At 39.1% G+C, this 22,074-nt stretch overlaps 2 protein-coding genes across 6 annotated transcripts in view; both read left to right on the forward strand.

Annotated features, from left to right (window-relative positions):
- Window positions 1-528: 528 nt before the first annotated feature.
- LOC135112182 (dual specificity mitogen-activated protein kinase kinase 6-like) lies at window positions 529-11,856 on the forward strand. 5 transcript variants are annotated; one of them, XM_064026280.1, is made up of 8 exons: window positions 529-633; window positions 6,507-6,553; window positions 7,322-7,388; window positions 8,014-8,179; window positions 9,502-9,738; window positions 10,108-10,287; window positions 10,774-10,991; window positions 11,278-11,856. In XM_064026280.1, exons 2-8 carry the CDS (start codon window positions 6,547-6,549, stop codon window positions 11,411-11,413), a joined length of 1,011 nt encoding a protein of 336 aa, XP_063882350.1. In that variant the 5' UTR covers window positions 529-633; window positions 6,507-6,546; the 3' UTR covers window positions 11,414-11,856. The 5 variants fall into 5 exon arrangements, with proteins under 5 accessions (XP_063882350.1, XP_063882351.1, XP_063882354.1 ...); XM_064026281.1 differs by having other exon boundaries at window positions 559-782; XM_064026284.1 differs by lacking the exon at window positions 529-633 and adding an exon at window positions 4,681-4,829.
- Window positions 11,857-14,028: 2,172 nt separating this feature from the next.
- The window catches only part of LOC135112186 (cadherin-99C-like), an 81,293-nt gene continuing 73,247 nt past the window's right edge, over window positions 14,029-22,074 (forward strand). Inside the window, 1 exon segment of the mRNA XM_064026291.1 lies at window positions 14,029-14,176. Coding sequence (XP_063882361.1) covers window positions 14,174-14,176 — 3 coding nt within the window. The 5' untranslated portion in view covers window positions 14,029-14,173.

Here is a 22,074-nt window from a genome sequence, read left to right on the forward strand (position 1 = left end):
TTCAAAATAATGCCTAACTTGTATATCTGTAAGAAAGCAAATGATTGGAGTTCAATATTATACTTTCTGAACCTTTCAAGGTCCAAGGTCCTGACACACAGTCTCCCAATCTTTCTTACGAGCTCAACAAAAACTCCTTACACACAAAAAACTATTATAGTATTAAATTAATATATCAAAAAAATAATAAACACCTAGGTAAGAGGGGGCAAAAATTCTAATAAGTTCTGACCATGGAGGTATTATTGTACTCCCATGGTTCTGACACATTAAGCTTGTTATCTGATAAAACATGCCACATTAAGTGTATTACCCCTTTCACAAAATGCTGTCAATACATGTGTCCAATACTTTATACGTCGTGATCAGCAGGGTCGCTGAATTACTGACACTACAACTTTAGATACTAAGACCTATTTAACATTAATCCTAATGCCAGATACTGGAATATTTTCTGGAAAATAGATACTTAGCCCAACCTTATAATACATAAAAGACAACAATACTAATATATAAATACATATCCAGAGGAGAGTGAGCAGGGACTCGGAACAGGGAAGTAAGCGCCGGCAACCTTCCGAGTGTTGTCTGCCAAGTGGGGAGTCAAGGCCGTGAGTCACCCGTGAGTCACAGGTGAGTCTCCCCAGCGCGGGACACACGACACGCGGGGGAGGTCACGGGGGGCAGGTCACTGAGAGGGGGGCGCCGCTCCCTCTCCCCGGGGTCAGGTCAAGTTGGGATCGAGGTCACTCGTTGGGTGTGCTTGGCGAAAGAGGTCACAGGTGAGGGTTGTGGTGGTGGTGGTCAGATGTGGACAGTGTAGTATTTGTTGTTGTAGTTGTTTTGTCTTTAACTCAATGGTTACCGTCTGAACAGGTGCGGCCAATCCAGTACCTGTACTTATTGTTGTTTGCTTTGTTTCAATGTCTGGGTGTTTTTTTCTTTATTTAACTAATCATCTCATCAGCAGGTGTGGGTAGTGTTTAGTTATGGGCATGTAGAGTGTTGCAGGTGTGGGCAGTTGTGTGGTGCATGTATAGTTTCACTTTGCTTGTTTATTCCTCTCTCTCTCTCTCTCTCTCTCTCTCTCTCTCTCTCTCTCTCTCTCTCTCTCTCTCTCTCTCTCTCTCTCTCTCTCCTTATGGAGAGGTGCGGGTTGTGTCCTGTCTGGGGTAGCTGGGCAGTGCTGCAGGTGTGGGCTGTTTTCTACATGTAGTCACACCTGCTGATAAGAAAGAAAAATAAATAAATAAATAAAACAATGCTGATAATAATTACATGTATTGCATTGCCCCACACCTGCTGCAACACTACCAGACACCCATTACTCAACATAGCCACACCTGCTGATTAGGTGTAAAAAAAAAAAAAAAAAAAAAGTGAAATCTAAAACAAACTACATTAAGAATTCACTAAGTCCCTTTAACCCTTTCACTGTGACATGCAGCACCTCACAGCATTAGAAGCAACAAAATCTTAATATGCATCAACAAGAAAGAGAAAAAAAAGGGGAACTGAAGTAATAGATTTAGCAATTTTTAACCAGTATAATGCTGAAAAATGACTGAAACAAGGAGAACTATCTGTGAATGGTTAGTACGGTAAATTCTATATGCATTTTCTCACTGACTCTTTCACTGTGATACAAGACAATTAACAGCACCAGAAATAATGCATAAAATCATTGTAAGCATCTGTAAGAAAGAAGGGAATTAAAAAGAATAGGTTTGGCAATTTCTACCCAGTTTAATGATTGGAGGTGGCTGTAGAACAAGCAGAGATGTCTCAGAGGGGTTAGTTATTAAGGAAAGATGTACCAAGGAGCAGTCAAAGGGTTAAAGCAGTGTATTATTATTTGCTCACTTTAATGTGATGTAAAGCTGTGGCATTCTTGATGTTCACAAAATACTATTCATTATCAGAAATCAAATAAGGTGGAATTTTGTACTGACTAGGAACATAACCCCAATTATCATCCATTATTACCATTGTTTTATTTACACATTCTCTATTCAAGAAGTGTCTTTAGGAACATATCCCTGACTTAAATGGAGAGTGATTAAGGAAAGACTATACCAATTTGTAGGGAAGATGTTAAGTTGAATATGGGTTAAGCTGGGCACTTGTAAGGGAAGGGAAGGACCTGTGTAGAGTGAGGAAGGTGTAGCACGAAAGCCATTATGAATTGTGCTACAAATGGAACGTGTAAGAAAGAGCTGAAGTGGTGACAGGGTTGAGAAATTTAAGTGGGGTACTGGTGGTTTGATGATAAGTCAGATTTTCAGTGTAGTTAGATTAGCCTTTCTTGCATCATTTAGTCTGACTTTGTGAGATTTTACTATAAACACACACACACACACACACACACACACACACACACACACACACACACACACACACACACACACACACACACACACACACACACACACACACACACACAAAATACACACACACACACACAAAAAAAAGATAAAAAGACATGAAAAGAAACTTAAGATACAAGAAAAAACACATGAGAATACACTTGAGATACAAAAACCACACAGAATACACTAAAAACAGACAAACACAAATGAAGATACACTTAAGATACACAATAACACAATACACTGAAAATAGACAAAAACACAGGAAAAAAAAAAACAGAAAATCTACAAAAACACTTAAGATGCAACACACACACACACACACACACACACACACACACACACACACACACACACACACACACACACACACACACACACACACACACACACACACACACACACACACAATACATTTTCCCTGCATTAGGTTTCATTGTTATTGTTTTATTTCTACTTTATTACCTCCTAATCAGCAGGTGTGGCAAGTGTGGATGTGTTGACTAATGAGTATCAAGGTAGTGTTGCAAATGTGGGCAGTGCAATACATGGAATTATTGTCAATCTTTATCTGTTTATAGCTTTATCATTAGCAGGTTTGACAGATGTGTTGTGTTATGTTGTGTTGTGTTGTGGTGCAGGTGTGAGCAGTGTAATATATTTAGTTGTCATTTTCATGCTTTTTAAAGAATTGTTTATGTTTTTGTCCCCATTTAAAGAAGGGTTAATATTTTGTCTTTAAATTTTTGTTTACATTTCTTATTTTTATGCTTTCTAAAGAAGGATTAATAATTTCTGTCTTTATCTTTTGTCTCTTTTTTATTTATGTTTTTTTTGAAGAAGAATTAGTGTTGTCTTACTATTCCTTTCCATGTTTCTTTTATACTTTCATAGATGGATTAATATTCTGTTGCTATTTTTCTGTCTTTGCTTTATTGTTCTCTTATAATGATTGCATCTCTCAATTCACCAGCAGTATTTTATAAAGGAGATTCTAAATATTTTTTACACCAAGTCTCTTGAAACTTTATTCTAGTATATACACCTTTTCAGAGTAATACAATGACTTCCTTCTCATTATTTCATCAAGCAGCCAATTTGTCCAAACATACACATGTTCTCATAGTAATACAATGATTTCCTCATTGTTTCATCAGGTAATTATTTATCATGTTAGTTTTGCAAAATATGTGGAACAGAGTTAATATGGTATTGTTCAAAATATTTAATGTTGAGGAAAGGTGCTTCTGTTCTTCCCATCAATGTTGAAAAAGTTCTCACTAATTTACATCTATTACATTTCTTTTGAGGTCTGTAAATACTGCACTTCCACAATGAAGTGTCTTACTTGTAGAGATTTGATGAGACAGTTATTTGTAGGTTGAAGCAGTGATGAGTGTGTGAAGGGAAGGGGAATGTGTGTGTGTTCATTTATAATTGTACTTTTGCAGGATTGAGTCAAGCTTATAATGTCCCAGTGTCTCATCTTTTAAAGTTAATTTGTCATACTTACTTTTTAAAACTATGAATGCTCCTTGCACACATAACTTTGTCAATCTATGTTCCTTTTGTATATTCATTTTTTTTTCTTTTATGTAGGAAGGACACTGGCCAAGGGCAACAAAAATCCAATAAAAAAATTGCCCACTGAAATGCCAGTCCCATAAAATGGTCAAAGCAGTGGTCAAAAATTGATGAATAAGTGTCTTGAAACCTCCCTCTTGAAGGAATTCAAGTCATAGGAAGGTGTGTGTGTGTGTGTGTGTGTGTGTGTGTGTGTGTGTGTGTGTAGGTAGGTATATAAGCAACACTGCAATGCTTATACAACCATAAATTTTCCTAGTGTTGTGAATGGGAAAATTGCCTGCTGTCAAGGCCATAGAGGACACACACACACACACACACACACACACACACACACACACACACACACACACACACACACACACACACACACACACACACACACACACACACACACACACACACACACACACACAGATGAATATACAAAAGGAAGATAGATTAATTTATTATCTTAATAGGATGTTTATATGGAGAAGTTTGTGAGTTATCAAGTTACCTAGAGAGAGAGAGAGAGAGAGAGAGAGAGAGAGAGAGTAGTAGTAGTGTTATGATGGACGAGCAGGATAATTCTGCCACTCAGTGAGGTAGTGGCCTTGGGCAGAGCATACCACAAGGTCTCACTGACAGGACCACTAAACTTTGAAAACTGCTATTTCTTCACTCCCTCTGCACTGTTACCACTACCACCACCATCACCACCTGAAAACTGCTATTTCTTCACTCCCTCTGCACTGTTACCACCACTACCACCATCACCACCCTGACCCCTACAGCCTTTTAGTGCATTATAGTGACAACCTTTCCACAAGTTAATGAACATTCTCAGAGTCCAGCTAGAGATGAGTAACGAACATAAGAGTCATCCCTGGTGTGGTAAGGGTCAAGATAGTGACATTCTGGTAAAAGTCAGTTGTGGGAGACCAAACCTACAGGATGTACTTGAAGTTGTGCAGGATGTTTGGTGCTGTGAAGGAGGAGGAGGGGAAATACAGTTGATTCTTATCTCTCTTTAAGTGTGGTGACAGTTTGTATGTATAGTGGTGGTGGGGTGTGGTGTGCAAACAGTGTATGGGGCAGTATGATCCTTGTGGTGGTGTGTGGTGGTGTGTTGCAGTGGTGTGTGGTGTGTTGTGGTATTATGTGGTAGTGGTGTGTTTTATGGTATGGTGATGTGTGGTGGTATGTGGTAGTGGTGTTTGGTGTGTTGTGGTAGTGGTGTGTGGTGTGTTATGTTGTGTGGTAGTGGTGTGTGGTGTGTTGTGGTAGTGGTGTGTGATGTGTGGTGGTAGTGGTATGTGGTGTGTGGTGTGTTGTGTTGTGTTGTGTTAGTGGTGTGGTGTGTTGTGTGGTAGTGGTGTGGTGTTGTGTGGTAGTGGTGTGGTGTTGTGTGGTAGTGGTGTGGTGTTGTGTGGTAGTGGTGTAGTGTTGTGTGGTAGTGGTGTGGTGTTGTGTGGTAGTGGTGTGGTAATGGTGTTGTGTGGTAGTGGTGTGGTGTGATGTGTTGTGGTAGTGGTGTGGTGTTGTGTGGTAGTGGTGTGGTGTGATGTGTTGTGGTAGTGGTGTGGTGTTGTGTGGTAGTGGTGTGGTGTGGTAATGATGTGTTGTGTTGTGGTGTGTGGTGTGGTGTGGTGTATGGTGTGTTGTGGTAATGGTGTGTTGTGATAGTGGTGTGGTGTTGTGTTGTGTGGTAGTGGTGTGTTGTGTGGTGTTATGGTGATGTGTGGTAGTTATGTGGGGTGTGTGGTTGTAGTGGTGTGTGGTAGTGATGTGTGATGTGCTGTGGTGTTGTGTGGTAGTGGTGTGTGGTTTGGGTTGTAGTATTGTGTGGTAGTGGTGTGTGGTATTGTGTTAGTGATGTGTGGTGTGTGATGTGCTGTGGTGGTGTGTGGTAGTGGTGTGTGTTGTGTTGTAGTGGTGTGTGGTGTGGTGTGTTGTGGTGGTGTGTGGTAGTAGTGTGTGGTATGTGGTAGTGGTGTGTGGTGTGTGATAGTGGTGTGTGGTATGTGGTAGTGGTGTGTGGTGTGTTGTGTGGTAGTGGTGCGTGGTGCCTAAACAAAGTAAACATGCAGTGTGATCCTTATTGACTATTGAACATTGTGACACAGCAAAGAAGAAACCTGTGTTGAAGTTTTGTGTGTGTGTGTGTGTGTGTGTGTGTGTGTGTGTGTGTTTTATGTAAGAGTGTCTTAGGTTATGGGCCACAAAAAGTAGAAAAAAAGTCTTTCAGAGTGCCAGTTGTAAAGAATGGAGTGTGAAATAGCTATCTGTATCCTGAAATATAGTACACATTGCAGTTACTGTGTTACAGATGTTTTATCTAGAATAGAGGAAATGCATGTCACTATCATTGAAGCTTTATTGTAAATGTTCAGATTGACACATTTTCATAAATATATTGTAATTAGTGATGTTAATTGAAAGTTCTATAATGACAAGTGGTGGTACTACATGTTTATTATTTGAAAGGATATTATTTATAAGTTGACAAGTGATGTAGAGTATTAAAGTATATCTTTAGTGTTAAACTGAATTGGTATTCTCTCTTTACAGAAACATTTTTAGAGTAACAAGATAAAAGAAAACCGCAGCAATGCACAGTAAGTCATTTGTTGGTCTTCTTGTGTTGGTATGAGGAGTGTGTGCTGATTGAAGTTTTAAATTTCAAAACAAAAACAGAGGACATATTCTCTTATCTTCCCTATCTTTAGGTTTTCCTGTTTTCACCTTGAGGTCATTAAACTTGACTGCTGACCCTTTTCATTCATTCATGTTGAACATATTATCATCTTCTCAACTTTTCTCTCACTGTATTTTGATGTGCACTTTCAATCTATTTTTTGTCTTTATATTTTTATTATTATTACTATTATTTATCATCATTCTATTTTCCTGCATCTTTATACTTCACTACTTATCATTCCTTTCATCACATCTTCCTTTCTCCCTTACATTCCCATAGCACCTCAGTCTTTTCTTCTGTATTTTCTTAGATTTTTCTTCCACTCTTAAATATTTCACTAATTTTGGCCATATATTCATGCACATTATAATTATTTAGTTTAATGATCACTATTTTTAATATATTCTAGTAATTTGGCCATTTATTATTTTGAGCACCACTGAAGGATACTGATATGAACTTTGTCTCCATGTACCCACTCACATCATAGTCATCCAGTATTTGAATTACCTCTAAAGATTATATGGACAACCTCTCCATTACTCAATTGACATCTAGCATTTTGAACTCTAGTAAGAGATGCTCATATGAACATTCTTCCCATCTACCCTCTCACTTTATTGTTATCCAGCATTTGAATCACCATTGAGAGATTATAACATGAACTTCCCTCCCATTCCATCAGACCGATCAAAGAGGAAAGGCCCAGACCTCAAGTTTAGGTTTACAGAAACCCAGCCAGCACAGCCTGTGTGAGTATACTGCAAGTTTCTATAACTCCCCCTCACACCTGGCCTCCCTTTGGTTAAGTTCTGACAGTAATGTTTATTTGGTTTTATTAGATGACTAGACGAGGAACTGTTACTTTATGTCAGCTTGGGATGTAGATGGTTATTTTTTAGTGCCCATTTTTATCTCATTAAGGACTTCCCATTCTCTTTATTTTCATTCCTACAGTATTTTTTCTTTACTATCCCTTTTTTATCACCCTACAGTGTTCTCCCATCATGTATATTCTTATCCCTACAGTGATGGTTTATCTCAGCTACTTTCTTTTAATGGAGCTCAGCCTGGTACATATACACTGTAGATACATAGGTACATTTTTATTTTCATTATCTTTTAGTATATACATCTTTCAAACTGTGCACTCTGTGACAGTTAAGATGCAGCTAAATTGTGTGACAGTGAAGAGGCAGCTTGGGATAATATTAAGGAATCAATAATTGGACTCTGGTTTATAGTAAGAACAAATGAAGAGGCAGCTGGGATAACATTAAGGAACATTAGATTTTTTGGTGTATAGTAATAACGTAGACACAACACAAGACAGGAGAAGTAAGACCAGCTCTCTATCACACTCTGTCTGCGCCACAGGGAGCCTCCACGGAACCTGGACAGCAGAACCACAATCACAATGGATGGGAAGGAGGTGGACGTGTCAGCTGATGACCTGGAATTGCTGAAGGAGCTTGGGCGGGGAGCTTACGGCGTGGTGGAGATGATGAGACACAGGCCCTCCGACACCATCATGGCTGTCAAGGTGAGGAATGGAGGTGAAATAGTGATATGTTTTATTGAGAATTGAGGATAACAGTATTAGGTAAATTTTTTCCTGTCTTTACGTTATTATTCAGCGGTGTGTTTCTTTGTCTGTGCTGTATGTAATGCTGTGTCTTGTTTGTGGAGAGCTGAGGAGGGGGTTAGGTAAATATTTTCTGTTTTTACATAATTGTTCACAAGTGTGTTTGTTTATTCTGTGCTATATCAAGTGCTTTGTTGTGCTTTCTCTCTCTCTCTCTCTCTCTCTCTCTCTCTCTCTCTCTCTCTCTCTCTCTCTCTCTCTCTCTCTCTCTCTCTCTCTCTCTCTCTCTCTCTCTCTCTCTCTCTCTCTCTCTCTCTCTCTCTCTCTCTCTCTCTCTCTCTCTCTCTCTTAAAGATTACTGAAGTGTACTGTAACATGTAAAGTCAGATTGTAGGAAAGGTCAAAAAAGCATAAAAAAAATGGAAAAGAAAAAAGTGTTATTGACTTGTTGAAACTGTGCTATTCCTTTGTATGTAGTTTTTAGAATGCATATTGTTAGGTGTATATTTACTTTCTGCACATAATCATTCACTGTTTTCTGTTTATTTGTCCATATATCCAATGCTTTGTCCTACTTTGGGAATTTCTCTCAAGGATGGCAACAGCAGCAATAAAAAGGTCTCCATTGTTATCTCTTCTGGCATTCCCTTGTTGTAATGTTATCTCTCTTCCTCTGTTATTCTTGTCTACACTATATCTTATGCTTTATCATGCTTCAGGAATTTCTTACAAGGATGCCAACAATAACCACAAAAAGTCTCCATTGTTTTCTCTTCTGGCATTCCCTGACTGTAATGTCATCTCTCTTCCTCTGATGCTCATCCTCTTTGCTTGTCCAGTCCACTCTAAACTCTTCTAACCATTTATTGAATTCTTGTGTTCTTATGTTTCCAGGAAAAAAACAAAAAAAACAGAGGATGCTGGTCTCCAAAACGAAAATCAAACGAAACATCCAGAACTTATGCAGCTTCCTTTGTTTTTTTTTTCCATTCTTATCTTTCCTGATCTAGGGCAACAAAAATGCTGGAAAAATGGTCCATTAAAGGTACCAGTCCCCAGAGAATAATTAAAAGAAAAACATCCAAAACACAAATACTTTCCGTATATTCTTAAGTCCTTATCTTCCTTGTCATGGCAGCACATCACTAACAGTGGTAATAAAAAAGCTGAAAAAAAAAATCCACTGAAGGTAACAGTCCTCAAAGAGTAATCAAAAGGAACCTCTGAAACTAATGCATCTTCCTTGTGTTCTCATGTCATTATTTTCCCTGTCTTGGCAGCGAATCACCAGCACCGTGGACAGCCGGGAGCGCCAGTACCTCCTGATGGACCTTGATGTCTCAATGCGGTCCGGCGCCTGCCCCTACACAGTACACTTCTATGGGGCGCTCTTCAGGGATGGGGATGTGTGGATCTGCATGGAGGTGATGGAGACCTCCCTGGACAAGTTCTACCCCAAGGTGTTCTCCCAGGGCCAGACATTCCCTGAAGAGTTCCTGGGAAAGATCGCCTTCTCTGTACGTAGTGGGTGCCTTTGTGGCTGCTGCTTGTGCTACTTCACTTGCAATGTTCTTTTGTTTATAGTTTTGTTTTGTTTTTTAAGTGGAGGTGGCTGTCTGTTTCTTGGAGTCAGGTTAAGTTATTTGATCATAGATTTCATTATATAGGTTTTAATAATTTTGATTAAAAGTATGTTTGAGATATTCAAAACATTTTTGATTAAGTATTACCTTTCATCCTTGCCTGTTATTATTATTATTATTATTACAGTAGTTCATGTTTTGCTTTGTTGCTCCATCCCTTCTAGTTATTATTTGTGAAGCAGTGAATACAGCAAGTGCATGGTTCCATCTGAGAGAAGTACTGACGTGGTGTTCCTCCCACAGGTAGTCAGTGCCTTACACTACCTGCACACACAGCTCAAGGTCATCCACCGCGACGTGAAGCCCTCCAACATTCTCATCAACAGGCGTGGGGAGGTGAAGATGTGTGACTTTGGCATCTCAGGCTATCTGGTGGACAGTGTTGCCAAGACGGTGCAGGCAGGATGCAAGCCCTACATGGCTGTGAGTATTGTGAGGTGTTCTCATTTCACTGGACTTTCCTCACACCCAATACATAAGAATATGAAAAAAGTAAGGGAAGCTGCAAGAAGCCATCAGACCTTTGCATGGCAGTCCCTGTATAAAACACACATACCTATTTCCATCTATCATTCCCATCCATAAATTTGTCTAAACTTTTAAAGTTTTCTAATAGCTCAGCACTAACAACCTGATTACTAAGTCCATTCCATTCATCATATTCTTTTTTGAATAACTTTTTTCAAGCTTGAACCCATTATTTCTTGTTCTGTCATGATTACTTATCTTGAGAATTTTGCTGATGTCATCCTTATGTCATCCCTTATGGCCTGTACCACTTGGAGACCTTCCATACTCCCAATTTATGTACATTCATTAGTCATCTTGCTTTGTCAACTTAGTTGGATGATCATTGCACTAGTGACCCTTTAGAAACATGTAGCTAAGTCTCCCTGTGTCTCTTTGCAGCCTGAGCGGATAGACCCCCAAGGTGTGCCCTCGAGCTATGACATTCGGTCAGACGTGTGGTCACTGGGGATTTCCATGGTGGAAATAGCCACAGGAAAATTCCCCTACAGGTCATGGGGGACGCCCTTTGACCAGCTGAAGCAGGTGGTGATGGATGCTCCCCCACGCCTCCCTCCTGGCACCTTCTCCCCTGATTTTGATAATTTTATAGAACAAGTGTAAGTTTCAAGCCTCTCTCAGTGTGAGTGTTCATCTGTCTCAGTCTGTCAGGTCTTAATACCTAGTCCTGTCTTTCTGTGTATTGATATATATGTGTATGTTTGTGTGTTTGTGTATTGATCTTTTTCTGTAGGCATGTTCCTGTGTCTGTCAGTCTTCCAACTCTTGTTACCTGTTTATTTCTGTGTGTTTGTATTGGTATATCTTACTCTGTATATGTGTGTGCATGTTCATATGTCTGTCAGTCTTCTGCCTCTTGTTACCTGGACTTGTCATCATTTCCAGGCTGGTGAAGGAATACAAGCAGCGGCCTAACTACATGCGGCTGCTGGAACACCCCTTCTTGGTGGCCCATGCAAACTCCACCAATGACTCTTTTGCTGACTTTATCAACTCCAATCTACCGCCGCCTCAGGAGTGACGGCAGCCTCCTCTAGCCTAGATAATCTTTTTTTTTTTTCTCTCTCCTGTTACTAATGATTTTTTCTAAGATTTTAACCTAGGTGACTTTTTACCTGATACAAATTTTACTTTTATTTGTTAGGCAGGTGTGTGATAAGACTAAAACTAAAAACATGAAAAAAAATAATATATAGAAGAATCCTCATATGTTTTGTTCTGTATCGTATGATGTACAAATACCCAAACTTTCTCTCTCACTGTCTCCCAACCCTCCCTCCCTCTCTGCCCTTTTAAAGATTACTAAAGTGTACTGTAACATGTAAAGTTAGATTGTAGGAAAGGCCAAAAAAGCTAAAAAAAAAAAATGGAAAAGACGAAAAAAAAGTGTTATTGACTTGTTGAAACTGTGCTGTCCCTTTGTACATAGTTTTTAGAATACATATTAAACCAGCCAGCTTTTTACCAGAGGTCTTTTATTAATCAGTAAAGCAGGTATCTGAGTCTGTACCCTTGTAGTAGCACACAACTGGTTGCTGCCAGCAGGTGAGACAACATGTGGACAATGTATGTACAGTGTTTTGTGGTCCTTTGTTGTCATGAATTAGAGTTAATGACTTGCCATCACTTATTCCTCTTGTCTTTCTAATCATTCTATCTGTGTATTGCTGTCTTTGCAAAGGTACCAGGCTGAGACAGGAAAGACTAAAGTTCCACTGCTTTGATGTTTTATGTCTTGTGTTTTTCATTCTTTCTTTCTTGTACTTTTGTTCTGTTTTGTCTAGCATTGGATCTCCAGGTTTTTATTGTAATGTATGATATAATTCCTTTGAGATCCTGTGGTCAGTAAAATTATCTATCTATTCATCTAGTATATATAAGAAACAAGTGTGTCTGGAATACACTTGGTTCCTGTGATGAATTGACTGGGTTTTAATTTTGGATTTTGTTGTATGGTGTGGAACTGTAGGTTTTGTTATTAACTTAGTAGTAGTTTTAAATTATTGTAAAGCTAACAATAGTAGTGGTATGTAGTAGAATTAGTAGTAGTAGTGATAGTGATTGTAGTAGTGTAGTAGTAGATATCATCAGAAAGCAATAGTAGTAGTGGTATTACCAAGAAGTATTAGCTCTCTAGCTACAATCCATTAGAAAATAGTTTGTATATTATTTATTATCACATAGACATATAAGCACATGAATATCAGGAATATTCACTATAATAAAAAAAAAAAAAAAAAAAATAGTGGATCAAGTGCAGCATTATGAGGTAGCTAGGCTGCAGGGAATGCATTACAAACAATGAGATAGCAATGAATGCATAAATAAATATGAAGGATGCTGTGGTTGCAAGGGATGACTTATGAAGTAGCACAGCGTTGAAGAGAGTAAGAGAAACGAAAGATAGGATCAGAGTATGCTGGGACAAGAATGAGTGGGAGATAGAGAGCTGAAATATGTGAAGGGGGAGAGGAAATAAATGAGAGAATGGGGATAAATAAGGAGTAGAATGCTTGGGTATGTGAAAAGCGAGTGTTAGAACAAGTAAGAACAGATATAAATAGAGGTTGTAGTGCTGTGAAAAGCTTAAAAGAGAAAGAAAATAATGAAAAGATTAGAGCAAGAATAAGACAGGCAAGAAAAAAAAGGAAAATAAAAACGAAAAAATTATACATTCAAGAGTAAAAATCAATAAAGAAGAAATATGGAAAGAAAAAAAAATGAAAAATAAAAACAAAAGAATAAACAGGGGGAAGAATGCATTGCAATGCGAAAAGAGCAGAATGGGAAAATTAAAACAAAGAGAAGAGGAATAAGATAGAAGGGAAAAGGGAAAAAGAAGAATGAAAGGATTTAAACAAACAAAAACAAGGATAAATAGAAACTTTTATTACAATCCTCGTCTTGGGAAAGCCTTTAAGAAACACATCAAGCATAGGACAATATTCTGAAACTGCTGTTCCGCCCCCTCCACTAGATCCAAGATTCTAGTTGAAGTTACTCGGGTTTTATATGTGTTTTTTACGGTTCTATTGACATATTAACAAGATTTCTACATTATTTACATGAAAAACACTTGAAAATCCGACTAATCATCTCTGTGGCCTTTGAAAATAGTCGTGGTAATGGTGCAAAGCGTGTCTAAATACGTTCCACTGACAGATAAAGAGACAAGTACCACAAACTCCGGACCACAGACAGAAACCAACCGCAGCTTTATCAAGACCCATAATAAGGATATGATTCATTCAGGGACAGCGGGGACTCCATGAACCACTGCTTCCACTGGGACATGTACAGGTTAGACTGGTTCTGAATAAATGAAGACACAGGTGAAGTAGAGGAAGGTTACTACAGCGAAGGGAAGGAGGCGTGGGTGTGCGCGCGGGTAAAGAAAGAAAGAGACCCACATATGGCAAGACTCGTCGGGCAGGTGTTATATTATGTGTATACCAGAAAATATACACCTGTTCTTGCTTTTGAACGTTACCTTTGCTAAAAAACAAAATTAGTAGTTTCATTCAACCATCAAAGAGATCTATTTTGGGTGTTATTTGGCGGATAAGAAGGGGATTAATAAAGGGTTGAGGTCTTGAATTGGTAACTACACCGGGAGTTTCTTCAGGAGGAGGAGGAGGAAGGCAAGAGTGAGTAGTGTCAGTGTTGTAAACGCAGTGTTGTGATGTGGTAGTGTGTCTCCTGCTCCCGGAATCTACACTAGAATGACATTGTATTGGATTTACATGAGTGGTCGGTGAAGCAGAGAGCTGAGAAGAGCAGAATGGTACGTGTGTGTTTGAGTGTTTGAAGGAAGTGGAGGAGTGAGTGAGTGGGTATCTCGTGTGTGTGTGTGTGTGTGTGTGTGTCCAGCCCTCCAGCCTCCACCACCTCACCTGGGCTCGTGTTACCTGGCGTGGGCTGCAGACTGTTTGGGGTTATTCCTGGGTTTCCTGGGTATGGTGCGGGAACCTTTTTAAATGTGGTAGAGGTTTTTTTTTTTTTTTGGGGGGGGGGTATGAGATGGGGACATGTTTTTGAATGTGGTGAGAATTTTTGGGTTTATTTTATAGTTTGTTTGGGGAATTGGGCATAGAGTGGGAATCTATTTTTTTTTTTCTTTTTAATGTGGTGAAAGTTTTTGGAGTTATTTTTGAGTAATTGGGTGCGTATAATTTTTTTTTTTTTTTTATGTGGAAATTTTGGGGCTGTTTAGGGTTTAAGGAATTGGGTATGTAGGAAACTTTTTTTTTTTTCACAGTGTTTTTGGGTCGTTTGGAAATTCAGATATGAATTGTTTGCTGTTCTTTTTGAAGGGCGGGTATGGAATTATATATATATATATATATATATATATATATATATATATATATATATATATATATATATATATATATATATATATATATATATATATATATTTATTTATTTATTTATTTTTTTTTTTTTTCACTGTGATGATGGACGTTTTTATTCATGAAGGTGATGATGGTGGTGGTAATGATGGTGAATATTTGAATAGATTCGAATAAACAGTTGTGAGTGTTTCTTGATGATGATGATGATGATGATAGATAGAATATGTGATGGCAATAAACATGCAGTGCGTGCAATAGCAGGAGTGAGCGTCATATTTCAGAAGCTCCTTCCTCGATTTCTCAAAGACTTTCTAATCCAAACACTAAGGGTAAACTTCATATTCATTCCATTAAAACTGAAATAACGAAGTACAATAGTAACACACAGTTCGTACGACAATTGAAAAAAAAAAACGAGTGTATGCATTTGAAACGTTTCTTCCTTGATTTCTCAAAGACTTTCTAATTTAATTGCTAAATGATACACAAAAAAGCTTCATATATATGCATTCCAATAAAACCCAAACAACAAAGTACAATAATAACACTTAATTCGTACGATAGCAGAATAAGTGAGGGTCGTGTTCCAAGATTCTTCCTCGATTTCTCAAGAACTTTCTAATATGATCAGCGCAGGATAGCCAGCCTGCCGGGGTACTCAGTCCTCTTATAGTACAGGCCTTGCGGAACCTTCAGTGTTTACCGCGCATTACTAATGTTTCGTATTTATTGTGAGGGTGATGATGGTGGTGGTGGTGGTGATGATAGTGGTGGCGGTCGTAGTGGTGGTGATTAGAGTCAGGCGAGGTTATATTTCTAATTCTTCTTCTTCTTCTTCTTCTTCTTCTTCTTCTTCTTCTTCTTCTTCTTCTTCTTCTTCTTCCTCCTCCCCTCTTACTCCTCTTCTTGTTCTTGTTCTTGTTCTTCTTGTTCTTCCTCCACCTCCTCCTCCTCCTCCTCCTCCTCCTCCCCCATTACTACTACTACTACTACTACTACTACTACCACCACTGCACCCTACAACAATTTAAAACCCCACATTGGAAATCACAAGTGAAACCCAACTTATGAACTAAATCTTCATCAGTTAGCATCCGATCCCACAATAAATATCCTAAAGAGATTCAGATCCCCTAAAAGTCCAATGAGGGTTGAAAAGATGCAAAATTCCATGTGTTTTAGGAGGCGTGGAATGCTTGCAGAGTGTGTGGCGTACTGGCCGGAATTCTGAAACGCTTCGCTCTCTCCACGAATATATTTAAAGGCCACAGAGATGGTTAGCCGAGTTCTCAAGAGTGTTCATCCAGTTAATAATGTAGAAATCTTGTCAGTCTGTCACTAGAATCGTAAAAACAAACAAACAAACAAACCTGTGTGTAATTTTAATCGGAGGCTTTTAAATGTAGTGGAGATGCGGCGCGGAAGTGTTTCAGAATATGGTCCAATGTGCAGTGAGTGGGGAGCGGTAGTAATGACCTCGATAGGGAGTCAAGAGTGAAATAGGAAGTCAATAGTTAGCGATGCTTAAAAGTGTTTGCATGTGGAGTGGTTTTGGTGCTTAATTTTTTTGGGGTTTTGTGTGAATGGGCGCTTCCTGTGTGTGTGTGTGTGTGTGTGTGTGTGTGTGTGTGTGTGTGTGTGTGTGTGTGTGGTTGAAATGCGTATAGACAGATAAAATAGAAAGATAAACAGTTAGACATAAATAGATAGATAAGTAGATAGGTAGATGCATACATACATACTTAGATAAGTAGATAAATATATAGATAGATAAAGTGATAGATAGATAGATGTAGAAAAAAATAAGTAAATAGAAATAGATTAAAGTAGGTGAAAATAAACATAAGAAATATATATCGATAGATTAAAACAAGTAGATGTGGAGAGAGAGAGAGAGAGAGAGAGAGAGAGAGAGAGAGAGAGAGAGAGAGAGAGAGAGAGAGAGAGCTAGCACACAGGCAGGTGGTTATTTCACCAGTCACAAGTCGGCACGCTGACCTCCCCCCTTCCTCCCCATTCTCTCTCTCTCTCTCTCTCTCTCTCTCTCTCTCTCTGGACGACTTTTCTAAAAACTCATCTTTTCTTTCTTTATTCAACTTTTATTCCATTTTATCCAAGCTTCGTATTAGGGTTGTTAATTCTCGTCTATTTCAACTTCTATCTAACCTAACCTACCCTATCTTACCCTACCCTACCCTAACCTAATCTAATTTAATCTACCCTACCCTATCTAACCTAACATAATCTACCCTACCCTAACCTAACGTAACCTAACCTAACCTAATCTGATTTCACGCCTTCACACCCCTACTGCACACCATCCTCCTCAGTTTCAGTCTGTACAGTCCACCGAACCTAACCTAACCTAATCTAATGCCTCCACATTCTTACTCCACATAATCCACCTCAGTTTCAGCACTCCACTTGATCTAACGTACTTCATATCCTTATTCCGCATGATTCACGTAAATTTCAGACTTCTACACGCCTCCACCTAGCCTAACCTAACCTAACTCCTCCACATCCTCGCTCCACATCCCTCGTCACCTCCACCTTGAGCAGCAAGTGTCGGCGTTTCCTGCTCCACAGCCTTGGCGGGGCGGCGGGTGTATGTGTGTGTGTGTGTGTTTGTGTGGAGTGTGTGGAGGAAAGGTCAGCGGGCGAGACCACTTGAAGGAAACTTAAGGGATGATTTTCTAAAGCTGAGATCGGAAATATTTGTCTGTTCGTATGTCTGTCTTTCCTTCTTTCTTTCCGTGTGTGTGTGTGTGTGTGTGTGTGTTCTTTTCTTGTCTATCTTTGTTTCTTATTTTATGTCTGTCTTTCTTAATTTATGCCTGTTTGTCTGTCTGTCTCTCTCTCTCTTACCTTCTGTCTGTGTGCCTGTTTGTCTGTTGTCTTCTGTCTGTCTGTGTCTGTTTGTCTGTCTGTCTATCTTACTTTTTTGTCTTCCTATCTGTCCGTCTGTTTTATTTGTCTGTTTCTCTATCTGTTTGTTTGTCTGGTCTGTCTGTCTGTGTGTCTTTCTTTCTTACTTACTTTCTTTTAGTTTGTCTTTCATTCTTATCTTCCCCCTCCCCCCATCTCTCTCTCTCTCTCTCTCTCTCTCTCTCTCTCTCTCTCTCTCTCTCTCTCTCTCTCTCTCTCTCTCTCTCTCTCTCTCTCTCTCTCTGTAGTATTATGAGATACGTGAAAACATTTGAACAACAAGTATCATGCTCTGCTGTTTTGTATGTATCAAGAAACTGTGCTGCATTTGTCAACACTCGTGGAAGTTGATCTATTTATATGATCGATGAATTGCATAGCCAGTTTGTTTATGGTAATTATGAAGACGCTTTTTTTTTTTTTCTGTGCGTGAAGGAGGCGGAACGAGAACATGGAAAAAGAAAGAGTGGGGGGAAAAAAATAAACTAAATACCCGCTAAGACTGCCACTCCTATCAATAGTAAAACAGAAAAAAAATAAATAGATAAAATGGAGGGTAGTTTAGTTTTGAGTGAGTATTTAATAACATGCTGTGAATCTGCCTATCTGTCTATCTATTTATCTATCTGTCTATCTATCCAGCTATGTACTCGTATGTATGTATGTATGTGTCAAACTAATAATCTGTCTACATGTCTACCTATTCACCTATCTATCTATTCATCCATCCATCTATCTATCTATCTATCTATCTGTGTCTGTCTATCTATCTATCTATATAACTAACTAAATAGCTAACTTAACTATCTGACCATCTAACTGTCTACACGTCTACCTATTCACCTACCTATGTATCTGTGTTTCTATCTATCTATGTATCTATCTATCTATCTGTCTATCTATCTATCTATTCATCTATATAACTAAATAACTTTACTTTATCCATCTAACTGTCTTCACGTCCACCTACTCACCTAGATATCTAGCACTGCCTGTTTTTGTGACCATTTACTCTGGCACGTCCGTAACTGTACTCCTGGCCACGGTTTTTGTCGCCGTGGTCAGCCAGACTCACACGGACATTCTAGTACTCATAGTTGTTGTTACTGGCATTGCTAAGGTACGTTGTTGCGTCTTTTTAGCGGTACCTTCCTGGATTTTGTCTCTTAATGGGTTCTTGTCTCAGTTTGTGATGCATTTTTCTTATATCTGGTTCTTGTTTTATGTTTTTCAGTGTTATTTTTAGTGAAGGTATTTATTTGTTTATTTTTTTTTTTTGGGGTCAGTACATAGTTTTCAGTAGTTTTTTTTTCGTAGCACTGTTTTTTTTTTCACTTCTTTAGGTGGTAGTAGTTCTCTTCACTACGCTTGTTTTCTTTTTCTTTGTTTCCTCTTCGTCATTAGCTAGCACTCGTGTTTTCTTTCTTTTTTTCTTCTTCTTTTTGGCTGTAATTCTCATCACCACTCTTGTTTTCGTTTTTGTTTCGTCAGCAGTTCTCCTCAGCACTCTAGCCTTGTTTTTTCTCCACCAGTAGCTTGCCCTTCGCCTTTCGCTCCCCCGCAGTACACGCACATACTGTCCAGGGCAACAGGTCACGAAGGGTGCAAGTTTTTGTGAGGCAGTGGAGTGGCGTGGAATGTTTAGGCCACCGCCACGCCGCCACCTCATCAAAACACGACTTATTGGGGTGATGATGGAAGACTTTATGCTTGTTTATGCCGCGTGTCCGTGAAGGTCCGTTTGTATTACTGTTAGTTGTGGTATGCGTGTGTGAAGTTGTCTTGATCTTGTTCTTTAGTTAGGCGTGTTCTCTTTATCATCCAAATCATATCTTCAACTCATCAATCAAGTTTCGCGTATTAAAAGCAGAAGGTTAACTGACATCTTGCGGTCCATTCATTAAGTATTGTCTTAGTTATTGTTTTATTTCATCTTTCTGTATTTTATATATTATATTTCATACTCATGTTTGTGTACTGAAAGGACTATGTTGTATGTTTCGTACAGAGACTGCCACGTGTAGGCTAGACAGCTTCTTGCACCTTCCCATGTGTTTTCATGATTCTGCTCGGGTTTACAAATTATACAACTTTCTCCTTCATACCCCTTCATGGCTTCCCACAGCAATACAAATAATGAATAACTTCTTGACAGGTTGACGTGTTAATTATCATGTTTAGGTATTTGAAGTGAGTCGCGGAATTAGTGAGTTAGTATGTGTGTGTGTGTGTGTGTGTGTGTTTGGAAGTGTGTCGTCTCTCAATCGTGGTGTGTAGGAGGTGGTGGAGGTCGCGTGGCTGTGAGGGATTTCAACAGGACAGCAACTAATGATCCGTGCCGAGCCTTAAGGAGCTGCAACGTCTGCCTAATCTAATAATTTTGAACCTGTAGTTTAAAATTTATATCTGTCTAACTTAATGATTTGTAGCTGTGTAATCTAATAATTTTGGAAGCTCATGTTAAAAAAATTTGTAGTAGTTTAGTTTTATAATTTTGAAACCCTTATTTTCAGTGAACTCATGTACTGTGCGTAGACTGATGAAGAAAATAATTATAGTAACAGTTATGCATTTCTAACATGTAATATTAAGGGATTTTGGCGTTGTATTATGTTTTTATCTCACTTCCATCACTTCCATTAGGTCTTTTGATTCCAGTGGTGGTTTAACAAGAATTCTGAATCAAGTAGGAAGCACACACACACACACACACACACACACACACACACACACACACACACACAACACACACACACACACACACACACATGAGAACACGCCTAATCATCTCACTGGCCTTTGGAAACAGTCAGAGAGAGAGAGAGAGAGAGAGAGAGAGAGAGAGAGAGAGAGAGAGAGAGAGAGAGAGAGAGAGAGAGAGAGAGGCGTTTCAGAATACAAGTTCTTATTTCATCTTTGCCTTCACTTACTCCTCTGCAATTGAGTTCCGTTCACTTCGTCCATCATCATCACAACGCGGAGGAAGTGGTGTCATATACGTAATGCTATCAACTATTAAGGGAAAGTGTGCGAAGGGAAGAAAGAAAATGGATGATAATTAAATAAGGTGTAAATTTGCTATTATTATTGTGTTTTTATGTGTACTTTTCTACTCTCTCTCTCTCTCTCTCTCTCTCTCTCTCTCTCTCTCTCTCTCTCTCTCTCTCTCTCTCTCTCTCTCTCTCTCTCTCTCTCCTCTCTCAGTGGGCAAAAAGTAACTTTGGGTGTGGTATTGGCATTGGCATTCCTCCTCCTCCTCCTCCTCCTCCTCCTCCTCCTCCTCCTCCTCCTCCTCCTCCTCCTCCTCCTCCTCCTCCTCCTCCTTATCCTCCTCCGCGCTTCCGTAAACAAACCACTTAGTCCAAATATTTGCTTATTTTTGCTTGATATGAATACAAATAGAAGTTTTCGTAACCATATAAATATTGTAAACTCTCTCTCTCTCTCTCTCTCTCTCTCTCTCTCTCTCTCTCTCTCTCTCTCTCTCTCTCTCTCTCTCTCTCTCTCTCTCATTTATCACGTTATCTCTTCTCGTTTTCCTTTCCTCGCTTGTGATTGGCTTTCGGGAGTCGTCAGGTTGAAACGTGATTGGCTGAAGGAAACAAATGAACAGCGCGTTTCTTAGCGTGACCCCGCTTAACTCTGCGTGACCTGACCCTCTACTTATGCACCTCTGCCACTTTCACTCACCTCTCGTGCCTTTTAGTTCAGTATGGCTCTCTCTCTCTCTCTCTCTCTCTCTCTCTCTCTCTCTCTCTCTCTCTCTCTCTCTCTCTCTCTCTCTCTCTCTCTCTCTCTCTCTCTCTCTCTCTCTCTCTCTTATTGTTTTATATTATTTTCTTACGTGGTTCAGTTTCCTTGTTTTCCTTTTGCTTTCTCTCGTTTTTCACTCTCTCTCTCTCTTGTATTTACCATCTTTATCTTTTTCTATCTTTTCCTTGCTTCCCTTACCTCAGATTTTGTTTGTATGTATGTGTGTATCTTAATTTTTTCCTATTTTGTATCATAGTTTTTTTCTTCTTTTCTTGTTTTGTTTTTATTTTTCCTGTTGTGTTCGTAATGTTTGTAAAATTTTGTTGTTATTGGTGATATTATAATCTTTTCTTATTCTTTTATTTCTTTTTTATACTACTACTACTACTACTACTACTACTACTACTACTACTACTACTACTACTACTACTACTACTACTACTACTTTCATTACTTATGTTTCACTCTTCTTTCCTTCTTTCCTTTTATTTAACTGTTTGTTTATATCTGTTTGTCCTTCTCCTCCTCTCACTCCTTCTCTCGCTCCTCCTCCTCCTCCTCCTCCTCCTCCTCCTCCTCCTCCTCCTCCTCCTCCTCCTCCTCCTCCTCCTCTCCCTCATCATTTTCTTGGGTATGTGGTTTAGTC

Source organism: Scylla paramamosain, chromosome 23 (genome assembly GCF_035594125.1).
Source record: "Scylla paramamosain isolate STU-SP2022 chromosome 23, ASM3559412v1, whole genome shotgun sequence".
In the NCBI taxonomy this organism is placed as follows: Eukaryota; Metazoa; Arthropoda; class Malacostraca; order Decapoda; family Portunidae; genus Scylla; species Scylla paramamosain.